Raw genomic sequence first — 17,750 nt, 5'->3', positions numbered from 1 at the left:
TTCCGAGTCAGGAAGTTAGATGCATGTGCATAGAGGGCTAGCAAGCCGCACATGCAGAAGTCAATGACGTCACGCCGCGTCTATCAGTGAAAGAGCCTCGTCGCGTGACAATCGCGACACAGTCCTAGATGGCAAGGCTATGCTTACGTCATCCACTCCCGCGGCCAAAGTTCGCGACACCATCCATGGATCACTCACGCAACAAAGTCTCCACCACCACGAACCTGCGCACACCGCGCAAACCTCCCTCCCCCACCCCTCACGATGCAGGGCTTCAACATGGGGCGGTACTACCCGCCCGATGCGTCGAACCCACCCAGCTTCAACAACTCCTCACACCCTCTCGGCAAACGCGCCAACAAGATCACCCAAGGCATCCTAACCGTCCGCTTCGAACTCCCCTTCGCCGTATGGTGCAACCACTGCACCCCACCCGCCATAATCGGCCAGGGCGTCCGATTCAACGCTGAAAAGAAGAAAGTAGGAAACTACCACACCACCCCAATATGGAGTTTCCGCATGAAGCACAGCGCGTGTGGCGGGTGGTGGGAGATACGAACCGATCCACAAAACAGCGAATACGTAGTCGTTGAGGGGGCGCGACGCCGCGACTATGGACCTACCGTCAAAGACGATACAGCGGATGGCGAGCTGAAGTTTCTGACAGAGGAGGAGAGGCAGAAGAGGAGGGACGATGCTTTTGCGAATCTAGAAGGGAAAATGGAGGATAAAGGGGTTGAGAAGAAGAATAGGGAGAGGGTGGAGGAGTTGTATGATAAAGCGGAGGTTTGGCGGGATCCGTATGATGTCAATGCGAAGTTGAGGGAAGTGTTCCGGGGGAAGAGGAAGGTGTGGAAGAGGGAGGATAGGCACAAGGAGGGGATGCAGGAGAAGTTTAGTTTGGGGCTGGATATTGTGGATGAGACGGAGGCGGATAGGACGAGGGCTGGGCTTGTGGAGTTTGGGGCTAAGGATGTGGGTGTGGGTGGGGAGGGGGAGGGGTTGGCGTGGAGGCCGCTGTTTGGGGAGGCGGAGGTGGGGGATGTGAAGGCTGTGGAGTCGGCGAGGAAGACGAAGAAGCTTAAGGCGGAAGTTGCGAAAGAGAAGTCGAGGCTGGGGTTGCAGCAGACACTGGTGGGTAATTCGAGGGCGGTGGTCGATCCGTTCCTGAACAAGGAGGCTTCAGCGACACCGAGGGTCAACCTCGGCATATTGAAGAGGAAGAGAGTGGCTGAGACGAAAGACACAGTTGCGATCCCGACAGCATCAGAACAAGAGACGGAGAAAACAGAAAGCGTTGTGCCGACGAAGAAGCAGGCCTTGCTTGGGGCCTTGGTGGGTTACGACTCGGATTGATCGCTCGCCTACGCATTGATTCACGGCCGCCTCTCGACACTACTCTTGCATTTACTGGCGTTTGGGTGAAGGAGCATATGATACCTCATTTCCTTTTCATTAATTATCAGCAATCTACGCATACCGGTCTTCTGTTGCAGGTCGGCTTTCACACCTACTGCGGTCAGGAAGCTTCACACAATGACATCAGCTTACGTTCACCATTGCAGTCGCCTGCTCTCTGTTCATCTAACACGATGTTCAAGATCCCTCCATCGCCTTTACTGCTGGTACAACCTGGAAAGTTACACTCGCCAATCTTCCACATCGTCAGCATCTGGCCAATACCAAATCCTTAGCAGTCATGAGTTCAACACCAACTCACGATGATAACACACTACAGGTAACCACTGGGCACTCACCTAGGGGTATCGGGGATCTACCACCAGAGCTGCTTCTGAAAATCGCCGACTTCGCTGCAGTCACCGATGCGAACTCCAAGAAAGTTCTCTGCAAGCTCTGTCTAGTCAAGCCTCTCAACCCAACCGCGACGGAAGCGCTTTACGCCAACATTCATGCCGGTGCCGACTTCAACCCCGTCCTTCTCATACGAACCCTCCTCAGTCATCCCTCTCTCGCCGCCCTGGTGCGCTCGCTCAAGCTAAATGCAGTCTGGAACGGGTATCGGAACCAGAAATACCGGATAGCGATACTAAACAGCGATGACCCTAACACCCCTCCAGTAACCCTCGAAGACTTGCAGGGTTTGACTACAGATCCCGTTGTAAAACGGTTGCTCCAAGCTCCAGATCTTCACTTCGGGGCTGCAGCGTGTGCATTGCTATATCTCCACACACCAAATATACATACTTTAAAGTACGCCGTAGAAGGCCACTACCGAAAACTCAAGCTCCCAGAGCTCTCCATAATGGTATCAACGCGACCATGGGAAATCCCCTTTCTCCCCGGACCGCTCTTACAGACACCACCAAACTACAACCTCCTCAAAAATGTCACCATACGAACCCCCCACATAGACATCGACCGCATCGCAAAGCTCCTCCAACTACCCAACCTACACCAACTAGAAGTCTGGAACCTGCGCGAACTCCAACCTCGTCATGCCTGGCACTGGGACGCTAACCTCTTCCCCGAACACACATCCACGGTCCGCCATCTCACTCTGCGCGGCGGCTACCTCCACACCGATGTTTTGAGTCTGGTCATACGGTGCTGCAAGTCGCTGTCCCACTTTGCTTACCACATGGCGCGGAATCATAATCACCGGTTTCAGCTGTGGACTAAGTTCGACAGGTTGACGACTATTCAGTTTGGTGTTGTTGTGGATGCGCTGGGGAAACATCGGGAGACGCTAAGGCATCTGGCGCTGTATAACACCGGGGCGACGGATAGGCGTGTGGCTCCGAACTGGATCCCCGCGTCACTCGCTGACTTGTACAAGCTTGAGAGTCTGTGTATAGACGCCAGCGTCGTCTTTCCCCGCTACGCATGGGGGAGGCTGCAAGATTTACTTCCTGCCTCGCTCAAGCGACTGCATCTGCTGCATACATGGTATGACCTGATGACAGACTGTGTGTTTGTCAGTGGAGCGTTGTATAAGATGTATGATCGGTACCTTTTTCCGAGCTTGAGCTTTGTTGAGATGGAGGTGAGTAGGGAGTTTTGGCGTTGGGCGGAAGAAACGGAAAAGGAAGATGAGGGGTTTGTTTATAGGGCGAGCGCTGTTAAGGCGTTGAGGGAGAAGGGGGTTAGGGCTGTGTATAGGACTCGGGAGGATGGGGAGAATGCGTGGGATGTTGTTCGGGGGTGGGACGGGGAGTGATGGGTGTGAGCAGGCGGAGTGGTTTGATGGGAGAAGATGTTTTGGCGCATTTCGAAGTTGTACATTGCGTTTTGATACAAAATGCGGTACTATAAACGCCGCGGAATAGCGTCATGCTTCGTCGAGGGCTGAACTGCACTTCTTTTACACCTATGCTTAGTGTCGGTGAAAGTGAAGGCACTAACTGCTCCTTCCTCTTTCGTCTCTCGGGTGCACCTCGGAACCTTCTGCCTGATTCCGTATCACCAGTACGTCATAACCGCCCGAGCGCAGCAGGCACGAGCTTCGCCAACCGCCAGTACATAATCTGCTCGTCCCCCACCACCCTTCTTCCCCTCTCATTCCTGCCGTTTACAGTTACGAAATGGCGCACTCTTTCACACACCCCTCTTCACCCTGCTTGTAATGGAGCTTTCCAAATAACAGGGGGCTCTCCGCCTACAAGTGCGAATTAACGTTTGCGACCTTTGGGGAGGATCGGAGGCTTATTACTTGTTTTTGCACTCTATCAAAGGGCGGCTGCGGCTGCCCGCCACTGTCTTCCTCCGAGGACGGTGGCTGAACTTTTTTTTTGTGAGTTCGACTCTTCTCATTTGTTGTTCTTGCGAGATGCTAACAGCTTTATATTACGATCTTGTCGGCTTCCGCTCTTATCACTAGTGGCGATTGGATGATAGGTGAGAGTGACGGACAAGGTAAGTGCTGACTGGATGAGCGGTGCTAGATTGCTACATATCCTCCTCATACTCTTTTTGTGATCGATACATGCCACCCAGGAAGTAGTCGCAGTGATTCTGTCCAGTGCAGATTATCATATCGTGCTAATGTCTCTGCCTGGCATCCGTTTGGAGTTACCACGCACGCCTTTTATGGTCTATGTAGAAGTCTGCTTGTGCATATTCATCATGTCAATCTGGCTACTCGCTGCTTATTCTGGAAGTGACTGCTGAGTTAGTGGGGCATATCCTGAGATGGCTACTGCAGCCATGAACGAAATCGACGACCCGCCGGTTATGGCAGACCTTGATTGAGCGCTCAAGGTGCCTGATCTCGAGAACGTAGCCGAAGGGTTTTTCACCCTTGGATTTGATGACAGGCGGAAGTTGGAGATGGTCGCCACCCAAGACACCTAGGCCCACGTCCAAGAACCATTCCGTGGTCAGTATCAGCATCTAAGACGCCTCAGTCGCTTGCGAGGCTTCATAGAAGAGGACCATATCGAACTTATCTACATTTGACAGCCCTAGAATACGCTGAATGACCTCGCGCTGAGAGGCTGTGGAGGTGGCAGCGACTAGTTTAGGCTTGCCGATGCATGCCTTCATGAGCTCCCAGATGGCTGAGCTAGGAGACACTGTAGCGCCAAAGATCTTGACCTGGCCGGTTTGGAATTTGCGTTTCTGCTCGGCTCTCGCGTCGGGGTTCTTGGTGTAGGGAAGGCATGACTCCTCAGTCGGGTTAGAGCGAGCGTACTTGGCCATCTTGTACGCGGAGCAGTCGGGGATGTTGGACGCGGTAATGGAGCTCATCAGTCCACCAAAGGCGCCGTCATCGTCGCCGGCATCGCCCCAGTGACGCTTGAGTTCCTCGAAGAGCACCTCGTCGACAATGCGAGCTGCCACGCGACACAAAATGCGTTCCTCGATCCATCGCGAGCGGTTCTTTCGTGTGCATTTGGCGAACTTCTCGGAAATCGCGTCAAAACCATGGTTAGATTGGGTGTTGATGAAGGCGTGGTAGCGGTAAGCCATCGCGATAGCATGCCGTGCTAGAAGACTACGTCCATCTTTGTGTGTGTTGAGGTAGATGGGAAAGGTGGGATAGGTAGCCGCAAATGCGCCTCTGCCTATCGAAATCTATGTTGTGTGGATGCGAAGTGAGTACATTGGTGCCAAACTAGAAGGTTCAATCAGTAAGTTCGCTGTGAGTATCTTCTAGATGCTTTGTGTTTATAACGAAAAGAACGAATACGATGCTACATATCATCCCAGCAGAAAGGACTGTACCATCACTTTCGATCAAGCAAAAGGATACATAGGAAAACAAAGGAAACATGTACCAGTCCAATGCCACCGTCCCGCACAACACACCTTTACAGCGCCACATCACCAAGCAACCCCCAACACCACAACCTACTCCCCACCCAACCCCAGCTTCCCCACAACCCCATCCACCAACCCCCCAATACTCGCACTCTGCAAAATCTCAAACACACTAACCGTTGCCTTCGTCTCCCTCTGAATCCAGTTCTTGATCTCAACAGCTACCAACGAGTCCGTCCCATAGCTGTTCATCGAACGCGTAGCATCAAGGTCCGATACATCCATCATCAGACTGCGCGACAACTTCTTGAGCAGCGCTGCGAGGATAAACTCCTTCGCTGCCTCCGCAGACGGACTGGAAGAGAGCTGCGCGGAAAGCGATAGCGATGTAGTCGTCGTACCATCGTCTGACGTTCGAGCAGGCGCATCGATCTTGAGATGCGGGCGCAGGTACGGCAAGTGACTCAACACGGGATCTCGCGCGAAGAATGGCGCTTCTCCATCATCCAGGCTGCTAATGTCGAGGTCGGAGTCGAGACCCGTGACGACGTGCCCCATCATTGGTTCACGAATGCCCAGCTCGATGAGCGCCAACATCTCCTTCTCGTGAATATGTTTGAACTCCTGGACTTGCACTTTACGACCTTGAACTTTCTTTTCGACGACATAGCCCACGTCGCCGACGATACCCAGATCGATGGCTGTGGCTGGCAGACTGAGCGCGTTGCGGTATTTGGCTAGTGCGACTTGATACGCGCAGCCTGCGGCGTAGTTGGATTGACCGGGGTTGCCGATGAAGGAGTGGAGAGAGGAGAGGAGGACGAAGAAGTCGAGTGGTTGGGATAAGGTTGTCTCGTGGAGGTTTTTCGAGCCGTGGACCTTGGGGAGGATAGTCGAAGTCCATTGGTGCGAGGTCATTGTGCTGAAGAGGGAGTCGTTGAGGGTCATTGCGCCTTGTATTACACCCTTGATCGGTGGGAAGGAGCGCAGGGTTTCGGAAAGAAGGTTGGAAAGTTCGAGTGCGTCGGATACGTCGCACTTCAGAATGGCAGTGCGGACGCCCGAGGTGTGCAGGGATTCAAGGAATGCTTGCGCTTCTTCTGATACTGCGCCGAAGCGGGAAATGAATATGAGGTGTTTTGCGCCGTGGGTGACGAGCCATTGCGAGATGCTTCGTCCGAGACCGCCAAGACCGCCAGCAAGGAGGTAGGAAGCTGATGGATCGAAAGACATAGCGGGTGGTGGTCTCTGGGCAACCTGAAACTTGTTAGTCGCATCTTCGAAGTTGATACATGGATGGTAACTTACAAGAACTTGATCGTCAGCCTGCGGCACCATTACCACCTGCTTATCGTGACTCGCATCTTGCAACGTCTTGACAGCCTCATTCAGTTTGGACCAAGGCAACACACCCGCAGCGCTACGGTCGAGCATCTTCATCTCGGTGGCAGCGCTCATAGCCTCATGGAATGCTCGACTAGCAAGCTTGGGCTTCTGCGTATACAGCAACGCCATATCGACCGACGAGAAGGATGCGTTGCGGCCGAACGGTGCCATTTCCAGTCGGCCAGTCCCTGGTGCATTGAGATTTACGAATCTGCCAAAAGGCGCGATGCAGCTGAACGTCGCTTGTAATGCCTCGCCAGTCAGGGTGTTCAGAATGACATCAAGACCGCGGCCCTTGGTCGCGCGCCGAAGTGCAGTGACAAACTTAAGATCAATACTGGAAAAGATACATTCTTTCTCGATGCCGAAGAGCTCTGTGAGGTAGCTCTTCTCTTCGTCGGATCGCACGGTAGCAAAGACTTTTGCACCCGCCTTCGAGGCCGTCTCGATGCTAGCCTGGCCAACAGCGTCCGCGGCCTCGTGGATGAGAACAGTTTCTCCGGAATGTAGATGCGCGACGTGGTTGAGCGCATAGTGAGCAGTCGCATGCGCCTGGGGCAATGTAGCTGCGACTTCAAAAGCCATGCCATCGGGAATCGTGTGCGTAAAGGCTGCTGGCACGCGCACTTGGGTGGCGAACGTGCTTGGATACCATGCTACCACTCGATCGCCAACCGAAAGGTCCAGCACTCCATGGCCAAGCTTTGTGATGACACCCGCACACTCTTGGCCAAGCTTGCCATTGGAGTGTTCAGCATCCAATATCTCGACGTCGCTGGAGCTGAGACTCGTAGCGCGAACCTCGATTTCGACTTCGTCAGCTTTAATGGGTCGCGCAAAGCGCACATCCTCTTCGAAGACGGCCACGTCTGATGCGCCTTTGCTGACGTTGTTGAGTTTAAGTGGACGACCATTCTGAAGCACGTTCTCCATCTGCGGCCGCAAAGCCGTCGCATCAGTCCGACCAACCAGGAACTCATTCGACTTCTCATCTTCAATCGCACGCTTGATGTGAAGAATGCCGTCCTGCTCGACGAACTCGCTGTCGACCAGGGTAGCGCTCTTCTCAGTACCGAGCTGCTTCTCATATATGCTGAGAAGCAAATCCGCGACATTAGAAGCAGGTAGGTTTCTTCTCGCGTCCAGGTCCACTGTAACGCAATTGAAGCTCTCATTCTCAGCTCGTAACGTACGCGCAAGGCCTTGGAATACGGCCAGTTCAGGACGTTCAACATCCGAAGATGCCGCGCCTCTTGTGACCCAGATCAGACCTGCCGATGCATCGGCGATGTGTTGGAGGGTTTTCATGTCTTCTGAAGTGGGATCAGCCAAGAGAGGCTCTTCAAGCTCGACAAAGCTGACGCAGATGGTATGAGCGAGATCGTGTTGGCCAAGCTTGGAAAGTGTCGCGAGTTGTGCTTGAAAGCCAGCTTTCTCCAGTCTGCTCTTGAGAGCCAACGGCATGTCCAATCTGCTCATCCGGATGCGTGAGTCGGCACACAAGATAACGAAGCGCGGTCTTTCTGGTGGAGTAATCACACCGTTCGATAGGGTCGGCTTTGCTTCAACCGCAGTCGCAATCATCAGCCTTGTACCCTCCTCGAGCGGGTCCAAAACGTCTGGGCTACTTGCTTGAAGAGTACTAAAACCCGTAGATCGCAACACATTCTCCCATTGGCTCTCAGTGAGCAGAGGCCCACCAGTCCGCCATTCTTCGGACGCATTCCACCATCCAGGTAAGGTGCCGAAGATGACTGAAGCAGCGAGTAGACGATTGGTCATCTCAAGAAGTATGAGTCTTCCTCCTGGTCGGAGAAGCTTCCGCGCATGCGTCATGGTACGGTGCATGTCTGATGTGGCGTGGAGCACGTTCGCAGCAACAATGACGTCGTAAGAAGCTGGCTTGAAGTCTTGCGTCTCCGGATCATGCTCAACATCCAGCTTCTTGAAGTTCATGAATTGTGCAAAGTCTTCAAACTTCTCCGCGGCGCGCTGGAAGAAGTAGGATGAGATGTCTGTGTAGGTGTACGACTTCAAGCGAGGGTATGTGTGAAGGTCTTCGCAGCCACTCAAGCCTTTCAATGTCGGAACTGTCGCGCCGCCGGTTCCAGCGCCAATCTCGAGGTAGTCCAGATTGGGGTACTTGTGCGAAAGCATTGTAGTGTAGCGTGAGATCTGGGCATATGTGTTTGGCATGCCGACGGCAGTTGTGTAGTAGTCCTCGAGTAGGTTCTCGTGCGTCATCAAAGCGAGTGGCTCAACTTCCTGTCGGAAGACGGCTGGCAGGGCCTCACCGACTCGGACAAGAAGCTTGCCATCGTACGCCGTCTCATGATTGCGGTAGTGTTCTACCATGGCCTCAAGCTTCGATGCAACTTCCGGACTGTGTAGCTGCTGCCACTCATCTGTCTGTTGGGGATGCGTCTTCGCTAGCACCGCGTCACGCAGCTCGCATAGGTTGCGATAGAACTTTTGATGATGTGGCAACATTGTGGACTCCTCGTTTGCGCTGACTTCTTGCAGTGCCTTGTCGATGAAGTAGTAAGAAAGCAGCTCGAGCTCTCTGACAGTCTTCGGACGGTTATCTGGTTTCGGTGCTGCTTGCAGTTCGCGGTTGAGATGCTCACGATCGATAAGTTCAACATCTGGCTCCCACACCGCCTTGTAGCAGTGCCTGGGCGGTGATACTTGCTCCTCAGATGCGGTGTTCGTATTGATGGCGACGAACTTGAAGCCGTCCATGAGAACAACTGGCTTCAAAGTCATCGGGTCCAACGCGAATATGTCGCCAGTAGCTTGTCGAGCGCCGCAACGTTGAGCATTTGCTACGACGTTGAGACGGTCACCAATTTGAGCTGCTGTATCTGCGGATATGGAAATTTCTTCGATATACGTAGGTACCATGGCGCCCTTAAGTTGCTTGAGCTCAGGACCACCCAGCGCAGCCAGACCTAGCTGCAAGAAAGTGTCCAAAGTAGCAGGATGTAGCAGTCGGTCATACTCATATCCTTTCGGATTGACAGACTTGGTGTCAGTGACCTCAACCACTGCGGCAGCTTTGCCAGGCAACCGACGGTCGACGCTAATCTCCTTGAGACCCTGGAACATCGGTCCGTACGTAAGGCCAATGGCGTCGACACTGCGGTAAAATGATTGAACGTCCATCTGGTCTGCGCCAGCTGAGGACGAGGCGTTCCAATCATTGGCGCAGTCCTGAGCGAGCTGTTCGTCCGATGTAGTTTGGCCTGATACCGAGACTAAGCCACGGCAGTTCTCAACCCAACCTCCATCTGCAGTGTAGGAGAAGATGCGAAAGTCGTGCCAGATCTCCGAAGATGACCCATCCGGGCTGGTGTTGCATCTCATCGACAAACAAGTCTCAACCCCCTCATCAGCCTCCGGTACAACGAGCGCTCTCGAGATATTGACCTCGCGAAGTCGATATTCAGCCGCACTACCAACACCCTGCGGCAGGAAGGTAGATGGTGAGATCTTGCACATCTGCCGACACGCCTCAATAGCCATGCACAGATACCCACACGCCGGGAACAGCACATCACCCTGAACGACATGATCCCGCAGCCACGGCTGCTCGCGCAGGCGCATAAAGTTGCGGAACCTGGGCTCCATTGGGTTCCAGTCATTGACCGGCGCGCCCAAGATATCGGTCCTACCAAACTGTCGGAAACGGTAGTCTCGGCTAAGGCGCGACTCCCACCAGTAGCGGCGGGTGTGGTTCCAGGGATATTGGGGCAGATCGGTGAGCACGGATAGTGGCTGCTTGGGTTCGGTCGGGAAATTGATGGCGTGCAGATCGATCGGATATCGGTGGGCGAATAGGTGGCCGGCCGCTTCGAGTGCGGTGACATCTGCAGGTTTGTTGCGGATGAGAGTGGAAAGATACTGTATCTGCGGTTTTTGATCGAATGTAGCGTCGAGAATCTCCTTGACTGGAAGTTTGAACAAGGCATGTGGTCCAACCTCCAGCAAAATGTCCACAGCGTTCTTGCCATCCTGTGAGTCCGAGGTACACAGCTTAGCCAACGCTCCTGAGAAGCGGACGCTACCGACGAGGTTCGATACCCAGTAGTCGGCACCTAGCTGGTCTGGATTGATTACGTCTTCCGTCACGGAAGAGTACATCGTTACCCGCCCATTGGTCTTGATTATCGCAACCTTTGTCTCTTGGAGACGGGCAAGATACTCCTCCGCGATCGCCTGCATGTGATGAGAATGATACGCGGTATCGACTTGAAGCAGTCGCGCAAAGATGCCTTTGGCTTCCAGAGCCTTCTGCAAGTTCTCAATAGCAGCGACATCGCCGGAGATGGTAACGCCACGCGGACTGTTCACACAAGCTACGACAGCTTTGCCGAAATCATCACCCAGCTCGGCAATCTCGGTCTTTGCATCATCTTCGGAGAGGCCAACCGCCATCATTCGTCCCTCAAGGCCCATACTCTTGACTTTCGGCGACAACAAGCCTCGGAAGTATGCGACAGTCATCGCCGACTCAAGGCTCAGAGCACCGGTGGCATATGCAGCAGCGATCTCACCACTGGAGTGGCCGACTACACGCTGCGGATGAACGTTCCACGATGCGAGCAGATCCACCAGCGCTACCTGCAACGCAGTGCAAAGTGGCTGGCTAAACGTTGCTTCGTTGACCCGCGAAGTAGCTTTGTCTTTCGACAGCTCTTCCATCAGTGACCACTCTGCACCTAACCCAGTCACGACAGACTCGCATCGTTGCAGGCTCTTCCGGAAGACTGGGTAGTGGAGTAGCTCTCTACCCATACCCCACCACTGAGCACCTTGTCCAGTAAATATGAAGCCTATTCGCGGTGGTACTGCGCCACTAGCAGACTCTGGTCGTACTTGCTGCAGTCTGGTTTGCAGATCGGACTTGTCTGTCGCAACAATCGCGGCGCAATAGGAAAGTTGTGATCGACGTTCGTACAACGTGTACGCCAGATTATCAAGTAGCTGCTCCTCGTTGAAGACATCCTGGCGTTGAAGATGTTTCGACAAGTCCTGGCCCATCTGGACAAGACCTCGCTCATCGTTGGCGGATTGGAGGAAGAGACGCGATCTTGGTGTGTTGCTAAAGGATTCGTCACTCATAGGGCTGACGAAACCCGAATCGTTCCTTCTGTGACGAGCCGAGCGATGATATCGTTGGAGAAAGTGATGTGCATCGTCAAGAATGACGTGCGCATTGGTTCCACCGTAGCCGAAGGAGTTCACGCTTGCGCGCCGCAGACCGTCAAGGGGCCACTCTTTAGGCTCTGTGGGCACTTCGACCCGCCATCCTTCGAAGTCGATCGCTGGGTTGCCCCGTTGAAACCAGAGATTTGGTGCAATCACACCCTTATCGACGCTTAGCATGGCCTTGATAAGTCCAGCAATGCCGCTAGCTCCCTCCAAATGGCCCATGTTTGTCTTGACCGAGCCAATGGACAGAGGAACGACTTCCTCGGTTGTCGCAGAGATGCGGTGGGGACGGCTCGTGGCAAACACCTCGCCAATTGCTCCACTTTCTATAGGATCACCCGCAGCCGTTCCTGTGCCGTGCGCTTCAAAGTATCCCGTCTCGCTTACGTCGATCCCTGCCGCACGGTATGCGGAGCGTATAAGGTTGACCTGCGCGTCTTTCGAAGGCATCGTGATACCGGGCGTTCGTCCGTCTGAACTGGCAGCCGTGCCGCGAATGATGGCTCGAATGGGGTCGTTGTCGCGTATAGCCAGATCTAGTGGCTTAAGTATGATTGCGCCAACACCTTCTCCTCGCGCATAGCCATTGGCTCGATCATCGAAGGCGTGCGATATTGAGTCGGGGCTCAGGAAGTGCATGTCACTCATCTCGATCTGAATGTCAGGACTCAATATGAGGTTACTTCCTCCTGCGATCGCCATGGAGCTTTCACCAGTGCGCAGGCTTTGGCACGCCAGATGCACAGCAACGAGTCCACTGCTGCAGGCTGTGTCTATGCTCACACTCGGCCCCTTCAGGTTGAAGAAGTAGCTCAGTCGGTTCGAAAGCATCGTTTGCGAAGCCCCGGTTGACTGATACTTTGGCGCTAGCTCCATGTCTCGCCGTTGCATCTCCTCGTAGTCTTTTGTGAAGCAACCGACATAACATGAAGTCTGGGATCCAGAGACTCGGGCTAGTGGCGTTCCTGAGTTCTCTAATGCCTCGTATGTCACCTCTAGCAGTAACCGCTGCATGGGGTCCATGGCCATCGCCTCGGCTGGCGATATCGAGAAGAACGGCGCATCAAAAAGCGAGACATCTTCAGCGAGATAATGCCCGCCGCGGTTGTTGCACTTAGAACTGGGTCAGCGGAGCGGTCCGTACGGTAGATGGCGTAAGCTTACCGTCCCAAAACGATCCCCATCGGGGTTGTAGAATGCATCGACATTGAAGCGGTCTGGAGGTACCTCGGTACGAGCCGACTTCTTCTCGACCAGCATCTGCCATAGCTTCTCACCGTTTGTAACGTCGCCTGGGAATCGACAGCCAAAGCCAACAATGGCAATGGGCATTGGCTTGGTATCTTCATACGCCATTGTCGTGAGAGATCATGAAAAGTGTTGAACTTTGTGGACGACTTAGCACGAAAAGATGTTGAAGCAAACGCAGCTGGTCAATGTGGCCGTTGATAAGATGGCATCGAAGAGGCTTCTAAAGGTAGGATCAGGAGAGCCCTTGTTAATCGACACGAGATACCCCCAGACGAGGTTCGGCGATGAGGAGCCACACTGATCACTGGGGTTTTGCGTACGTCGCGGAAAGCGGCCCTCCCTGACGCGCTTAGCTGCACAGTGTTAATCGCATCCTCTGCCACGCGTAAACCAACTGCCTAGTAATCAAGCACAGAGACGAGAACGCTCCCGTACAGTACATGAGGCCAGGGTATATCAGTAGCGCATCCTTCGCGCACTCGGTTGTCGTGGAGCCCATGGCGAGCATTGCGCAGACGCATCCGTCGACAACACAAAGAGACATCGATATCTGCATTCCAAGTTTTCTCTGCCCAATGGTTGTTGCTCTTTCGGAATTCCATCCTGTTATTGACAAATCCTGGTCAAATCGGGAAAGGCTGTGGAGGCTACCGCCGCTCGATTCCCAGAACAGACATCATGCTAAGGTCATGCATGCGTAGCCACTTATTTGGGACCTTGTTCGCTTGAGTAAGGTGAACGATCAGACTATCGCGATCTATCCTGTTACGTGGCTGTTAGTTGTTGGTCGCTACCAGAGGTAGTGGCGGGAGAGCTTCGGCCTGAGATAGATCAGTGGTGGAGTAGCAACTTCGTCCTTGACGTCGGAATCAGCGACAACCGCAACAGCCTATCACGGGACTTCGCCAGGCAATGGGAAGCCACCCGAACGCCTCAAGCGTGCCGCCCCGAAGGAGCAGGAAGCAGCGGTGTAGCCTGCAGAATGCATGGCGTTTAGGAAGACGCGAAGGATTTCACCCATGAATGCGATCCTGCAACTGTGTGTAACTGCAAGGGAGTACAGAATGAGCCGAAGTGGTGTGGAGCTGCCCCGTTATAGACGAGCCGAAGTGGAGCGCGTGCATGCCCGTCATCGAATAGCAAGGTTACCGCTGCTTGTAGCGCGCTTCGTTCCTGTTCGTGTAACAAATTTTGCGCGCGTCGGGTGACATGGCTGCGGTGCCATGTCGGCCTGAACGCGTGGGGTGGATGAGGATGGAAGGATTGAGGTTCGGCGCGCGCAGATGATGACGAGGGGCATTTTCAGGCTAAACCGCTTGGCAGCAAGCGCCACAGCAGGCACGCCCCGATACGAGCAGTCGCAGACTTCACAACCTGCAGTCGATTCTTTGAAGGGAAGGGTAGCCGCAGAATACGTGTTTTTCATCCAAATGAGGTATCTGCAAGTACATGGCCTGACTCGTCTTCTCCCAACTTCACAACGATTGGCTAGGGTAAATGAATGCTACATCGGAAATAACATCGTTGAGACTCTCCTTACATGCGAGACGCAGTGCGCTTGGTACTTTCCTGAGCGGGTTCTCCCTGCAGCTGTTCGGCGTCATCCTCAGCAGCCGAGCTCTTGACATCAGCCGACTCTTGCGCTGCGGGAGCGCCCTCAGCGTCGAGATACGCCTCAATCAAACTCATGTTGCCTTTGCCGTGAATGGCCTTGATCTGCGAGACAAGTCAGTACCGCGCCACTTGTATGCTGTTCACTGATAAGCTCACCTTGAGGCGTGGGTCGGCATCTGAAAGCAGACGACGGAATTGTTCCTCCGACCGTTGTTTGGCTCCGAGCATCAACATCATCATGAGATCGACCTGGCGCATGCGGTTGTCCGTGTATCGAGAGGCTTCACCAAGGGCTGGCATGACCACATCGTTGATCAAGATCGGCGTCCCGGCAGGGCTCTTCTCCAAAGCAGGGACTAGTGCTCTGAAGATGCGAATGCAGTCTTCGTCACTCCAGTTGTGAGTGATGTACCGCAGGAGATACGCCGCTGCACCCGATACAGGCTGCTTGGTGAAGAAGTCGTGTGGCATGAACGTGACTCGGCCATTGAGATCCGAGAAGTCGTTTTGTGATGCAGACGACAGCATGGTCAATGAGTCCTGGACGATGAGCTCCAGGTTGGGGAAGGTCTTTGCATAGTCAGTAAAGCGCGCATAGTGTCTTCGGCATCTTATCCGCATACCCGAGCAAGATTGACGCTCATGTGGCCGCTTCCACCTCCAACATCAATGACTTTTCGGCCACTAATCTTGTCCCATGGGAAGCTCTCTTTGAGGTTGTCAAAATGTCTCTCAACTGCGTCGTTTAGTTATGAGCTTGTACAAGGATATCAATGACTTACGCCTTGAGACCCCCGCCATTGCACTGGCAAAGCGAGCTGCTCGCTTGGGATCTTGCTTGTAGTAATCGAAGAGGACGGTACCATGTCGCGTCACAAATGCATTTCTCTTGCCATCTGTCACTGTTGGTGACTCCTTGATGCTCTCCGAGGTCTCTGAAGCTGCCCTGAAGAACTCATCCAATCTTCCAACGAGTTAGCGTTGGATCGACTTGTAGAAGATTAGTCAAACACTCACTGGTAGGCCATGACATCGCGCCACTGCGTGTCCTTCAAGTAAAGTACGCTTCTTGACGTGTGCTTAAACACACCCGGCTCAACCTCTTCGAAGACGCGATCGGAGGACAGCATACGGAGGAAGCGACCGATGCGGTCTTCGTCCATGCCGGCCTTCTCAGCAATCTCTTTGGTGGTAGCTGATCCATCTTCTGGAATAGCTTCAAAGAAGTTGAACTCGCATGCTACTTGCCAGGCCGCCAAATCATATAGATAGCACACGAATGTTCGTGCATCGTTCCTGGGGCCGTTGACAAGACGGAGTAGGTCACGAGCAGCATCATTGAGACTATCGCGCAACTTGATGTGCTCCGGAGTTTCGGGAATGGTGTCTGAATCGATGGCGAATGAAGGCTCCGGCACCTTCTTCTCGGTCAAATCGGCGACGATCTGTGTGGTCAACTGCTGGACTTCCTTGGCCAGCTCAAGCAGGGTGGATTTGTGTTCAGCAATCATGTTGTCTAAACGTTGTGTGCACTTGAAGCAGTCGTCAAGAGGAAGATGATGTGAAGTGAAGCTTCCCGTCTTGCGTTCAAACTACCCATTATACTTCCGCTTGGTCGGGCTCATGTTGCTTACACGGCGGCGTTATGCAGGACGATGTTCTCGGAGTAGTGCTTGATGTGTCAGCTATCTGGAGCATTTCACTGGTGCTACCCAACGCCCTTGACGATGCTCGGCTGCACGCTGGAACATCCCGCATCGTATGGCAGGGCCCAATGGGAAGGACCCTCGCGCACCGAGAGACCAGATAGGATACGGAGTACGTCTCCTGCATGCGCGTGCAGCGCACAATTCGGGCCTCTAGCTGCATGGTTCCTCGTGCGCTCACGCGCATGTGATTTTCGAGCAGAGGTCATGAGAGACGTCTTTGGAAGGCCGTGTTCCGATTCAGCGGATTGCACTCAGGCCCAGAGGCCTGCTTTCTGACTTCAGGCGTCCTCGCGTCGGCCCGGCGGAAAGCCAGTAATCTGAGACAAAGATCTTGACAGCGGGAGGCCTCGGTGACTCCCGTCCTGCCGACAGTTTAGGTATGTGCCTGAGTCAGGTCGATGCAGGATAAATAGACGCGCTGCAAACCCTGGTTGTGGACGTGGCAGATGCCCCGCTCAGGTGAACCCGCCGCATGCTGCGCTGTAGGCGCCGAGAGCAATTATCGGCTCTACTATTACGCTAACAAATTTCGGTATCGTAACTGGTGCGATCAATTCCATTTTCTTGATGACAGCCGTTGGTCGGCGAAATGGGTGAAATGGGTGCGCGAGGATGGTGGAAGCTCCTGCAACAAGCTGTCCAGGTGAGACGAGATGTTGATGACTAAGCCCGAGATGCGCTAGCACTATTTCAGACGGCACGTGTCGACGGGCTAACTCCGGTAACACGTGAAAGAGGTCCATGTCATCTTCACTATTCGACAACACAAGTGCTTTTGCGGTCGCATCATGCAAAAGCTGAGACGTGAATTGCACACTGTCCTTACTCGAGGGCTCCGTCTTGTCGTACGAAATACTTGCCATACTACTAGCCAAGCGCGACTTGAATGCGATCTTGAAACAGCGCTACCTCGGAGTACAACTAAAGTGCTTGCAATAGTCTTGACCCAATTATGCTCTACTGGACCAAGGCTTCCTCTTTCAAGCAGAGCTTCGTATCGCGTCATAGTCACTTGTTTGATAAACGATCGACTGCCGGATTGGATTAAGATGGCTGATAAAATGCTGATGACGACGCTCTCAAGCTGATGCTGAGCGCCGGGCATGGTAACGATCAACTGCCATCTCGTGGTTCACACGCTCGGATAATGTAGAAAAGGGTCTCGATGACGTCGTACAGGCGGGTCGTGCAGGGGTTGGGAGGTGCACCGAAAATCCGGGGGACCATCTCCACTCCCAACCCCTAAGGCTCACGAAGCTTTCCCTGTGTTTCTCACAACTCGTACATTTTCCTTTGTTAGAACGTGTTTCTGTTATTCCCGGCAGTGGAAGATTCTCAGCATACCATCCAAGTTCC

The 17,750-nt window shown here is 53.7% G+C and overlaps 4 protein-coding genes across 4 annotated transcripts; 1 reads left to right on the top strand and 3 right to left on the bottom strand.

Annotated features, from left to right (window-relative positions):
* Positions 1-264: 264 nt before the first annotated feature.
* Positions 265-1,356, top strand: J4E92_010218 (uncharacterized protein; the record flags this gene model as incomplete). Its single annotated transcript, XM_051501557.1, has 1 exon — positions 265-1,356. One exon carries the CDS (start codon positions 265-267, stop codon positions 1,354-1,356), a length of 1,092 nt encoding a protein of 363 aa, XP_051348188.1.
* A 2,994-nt stretch (positions 1,357-4,350) lies between these two features.
* Positions 4,351-4,929, bottom strand: J4E92_010217 (uncharacterized protein; the record flags this gene model as incomplete). Its single annotated transcript, XM_051501556.1, has 1 exon — positions 4,351-4,929. The coding sequence occupies one exon, from the start codon at positions 4,927-4,929 to the stop codon at positions 4,351-4,353; it is 579 nt and encodes a 192-aa protein (XP_051348187.1).
* A 381-nt stretch (positions 4,930-5,310) lies between these two features.
* Positions 5,311-13,176, bottom strand: J4E92_010216 (Type I Iterative PKS; the record flags this gene model as incomplete). The annotated part of the gene is made up of 2 exons (XM_051501555.1): positions 5,311-12,933; positions 12,985-13,176. The coding sequence occupies 2 exons, from the start codon at positions 13,174-13,176 to the stop codon at positions 5,311-5,313; spliced, it is 7,815 nt and encodes a 2,604-aa protein (XP_051348186.1).
* Positions 13,177-14,607: 1,431 nt separating this feature from the next.
* On the bottom strand, positions 14,608-16,196 carry J4E92_010215 (uncharacterized protein; the record flags this gene model as incomplete). The annotated part of the gene is made up of 5 exons (XM_051501554.1): positions 14,608-14,787; positions 14,842-15,255; positions 15,309-15,421; positions 15,468-15,649; positions 15,703-16,196. 5 exons carry the CDS (start codon positions 16,194-16,196, stop codon positions 14,608-14,610), a joined length of 1,383 nt encoding a protein of 460 aa, XP_051348185.1.
* Positions 16,197-17,750: the final 1,554 nt, after the last annotated feature.

The sequence above is a fragment of the Alternaria infectoria genome (genome assembly GCF_024043175.1).
Source record: "Alternaria infectoria strain BMP 0036 chromosome Unknown scaffold_33, whole genome shotgun sequence".
NCBI classification, from domain to species: domain Eukaryota; kingdom Fungi; phylum Ascomycota; class Dothideomycetes; order Pleosporales; family Pleosporaceae; genus Alternaria; species Alternaria infectoria.
This window is presented reverse-complemented; position numbering and strand designations above follow the sequence as displayed.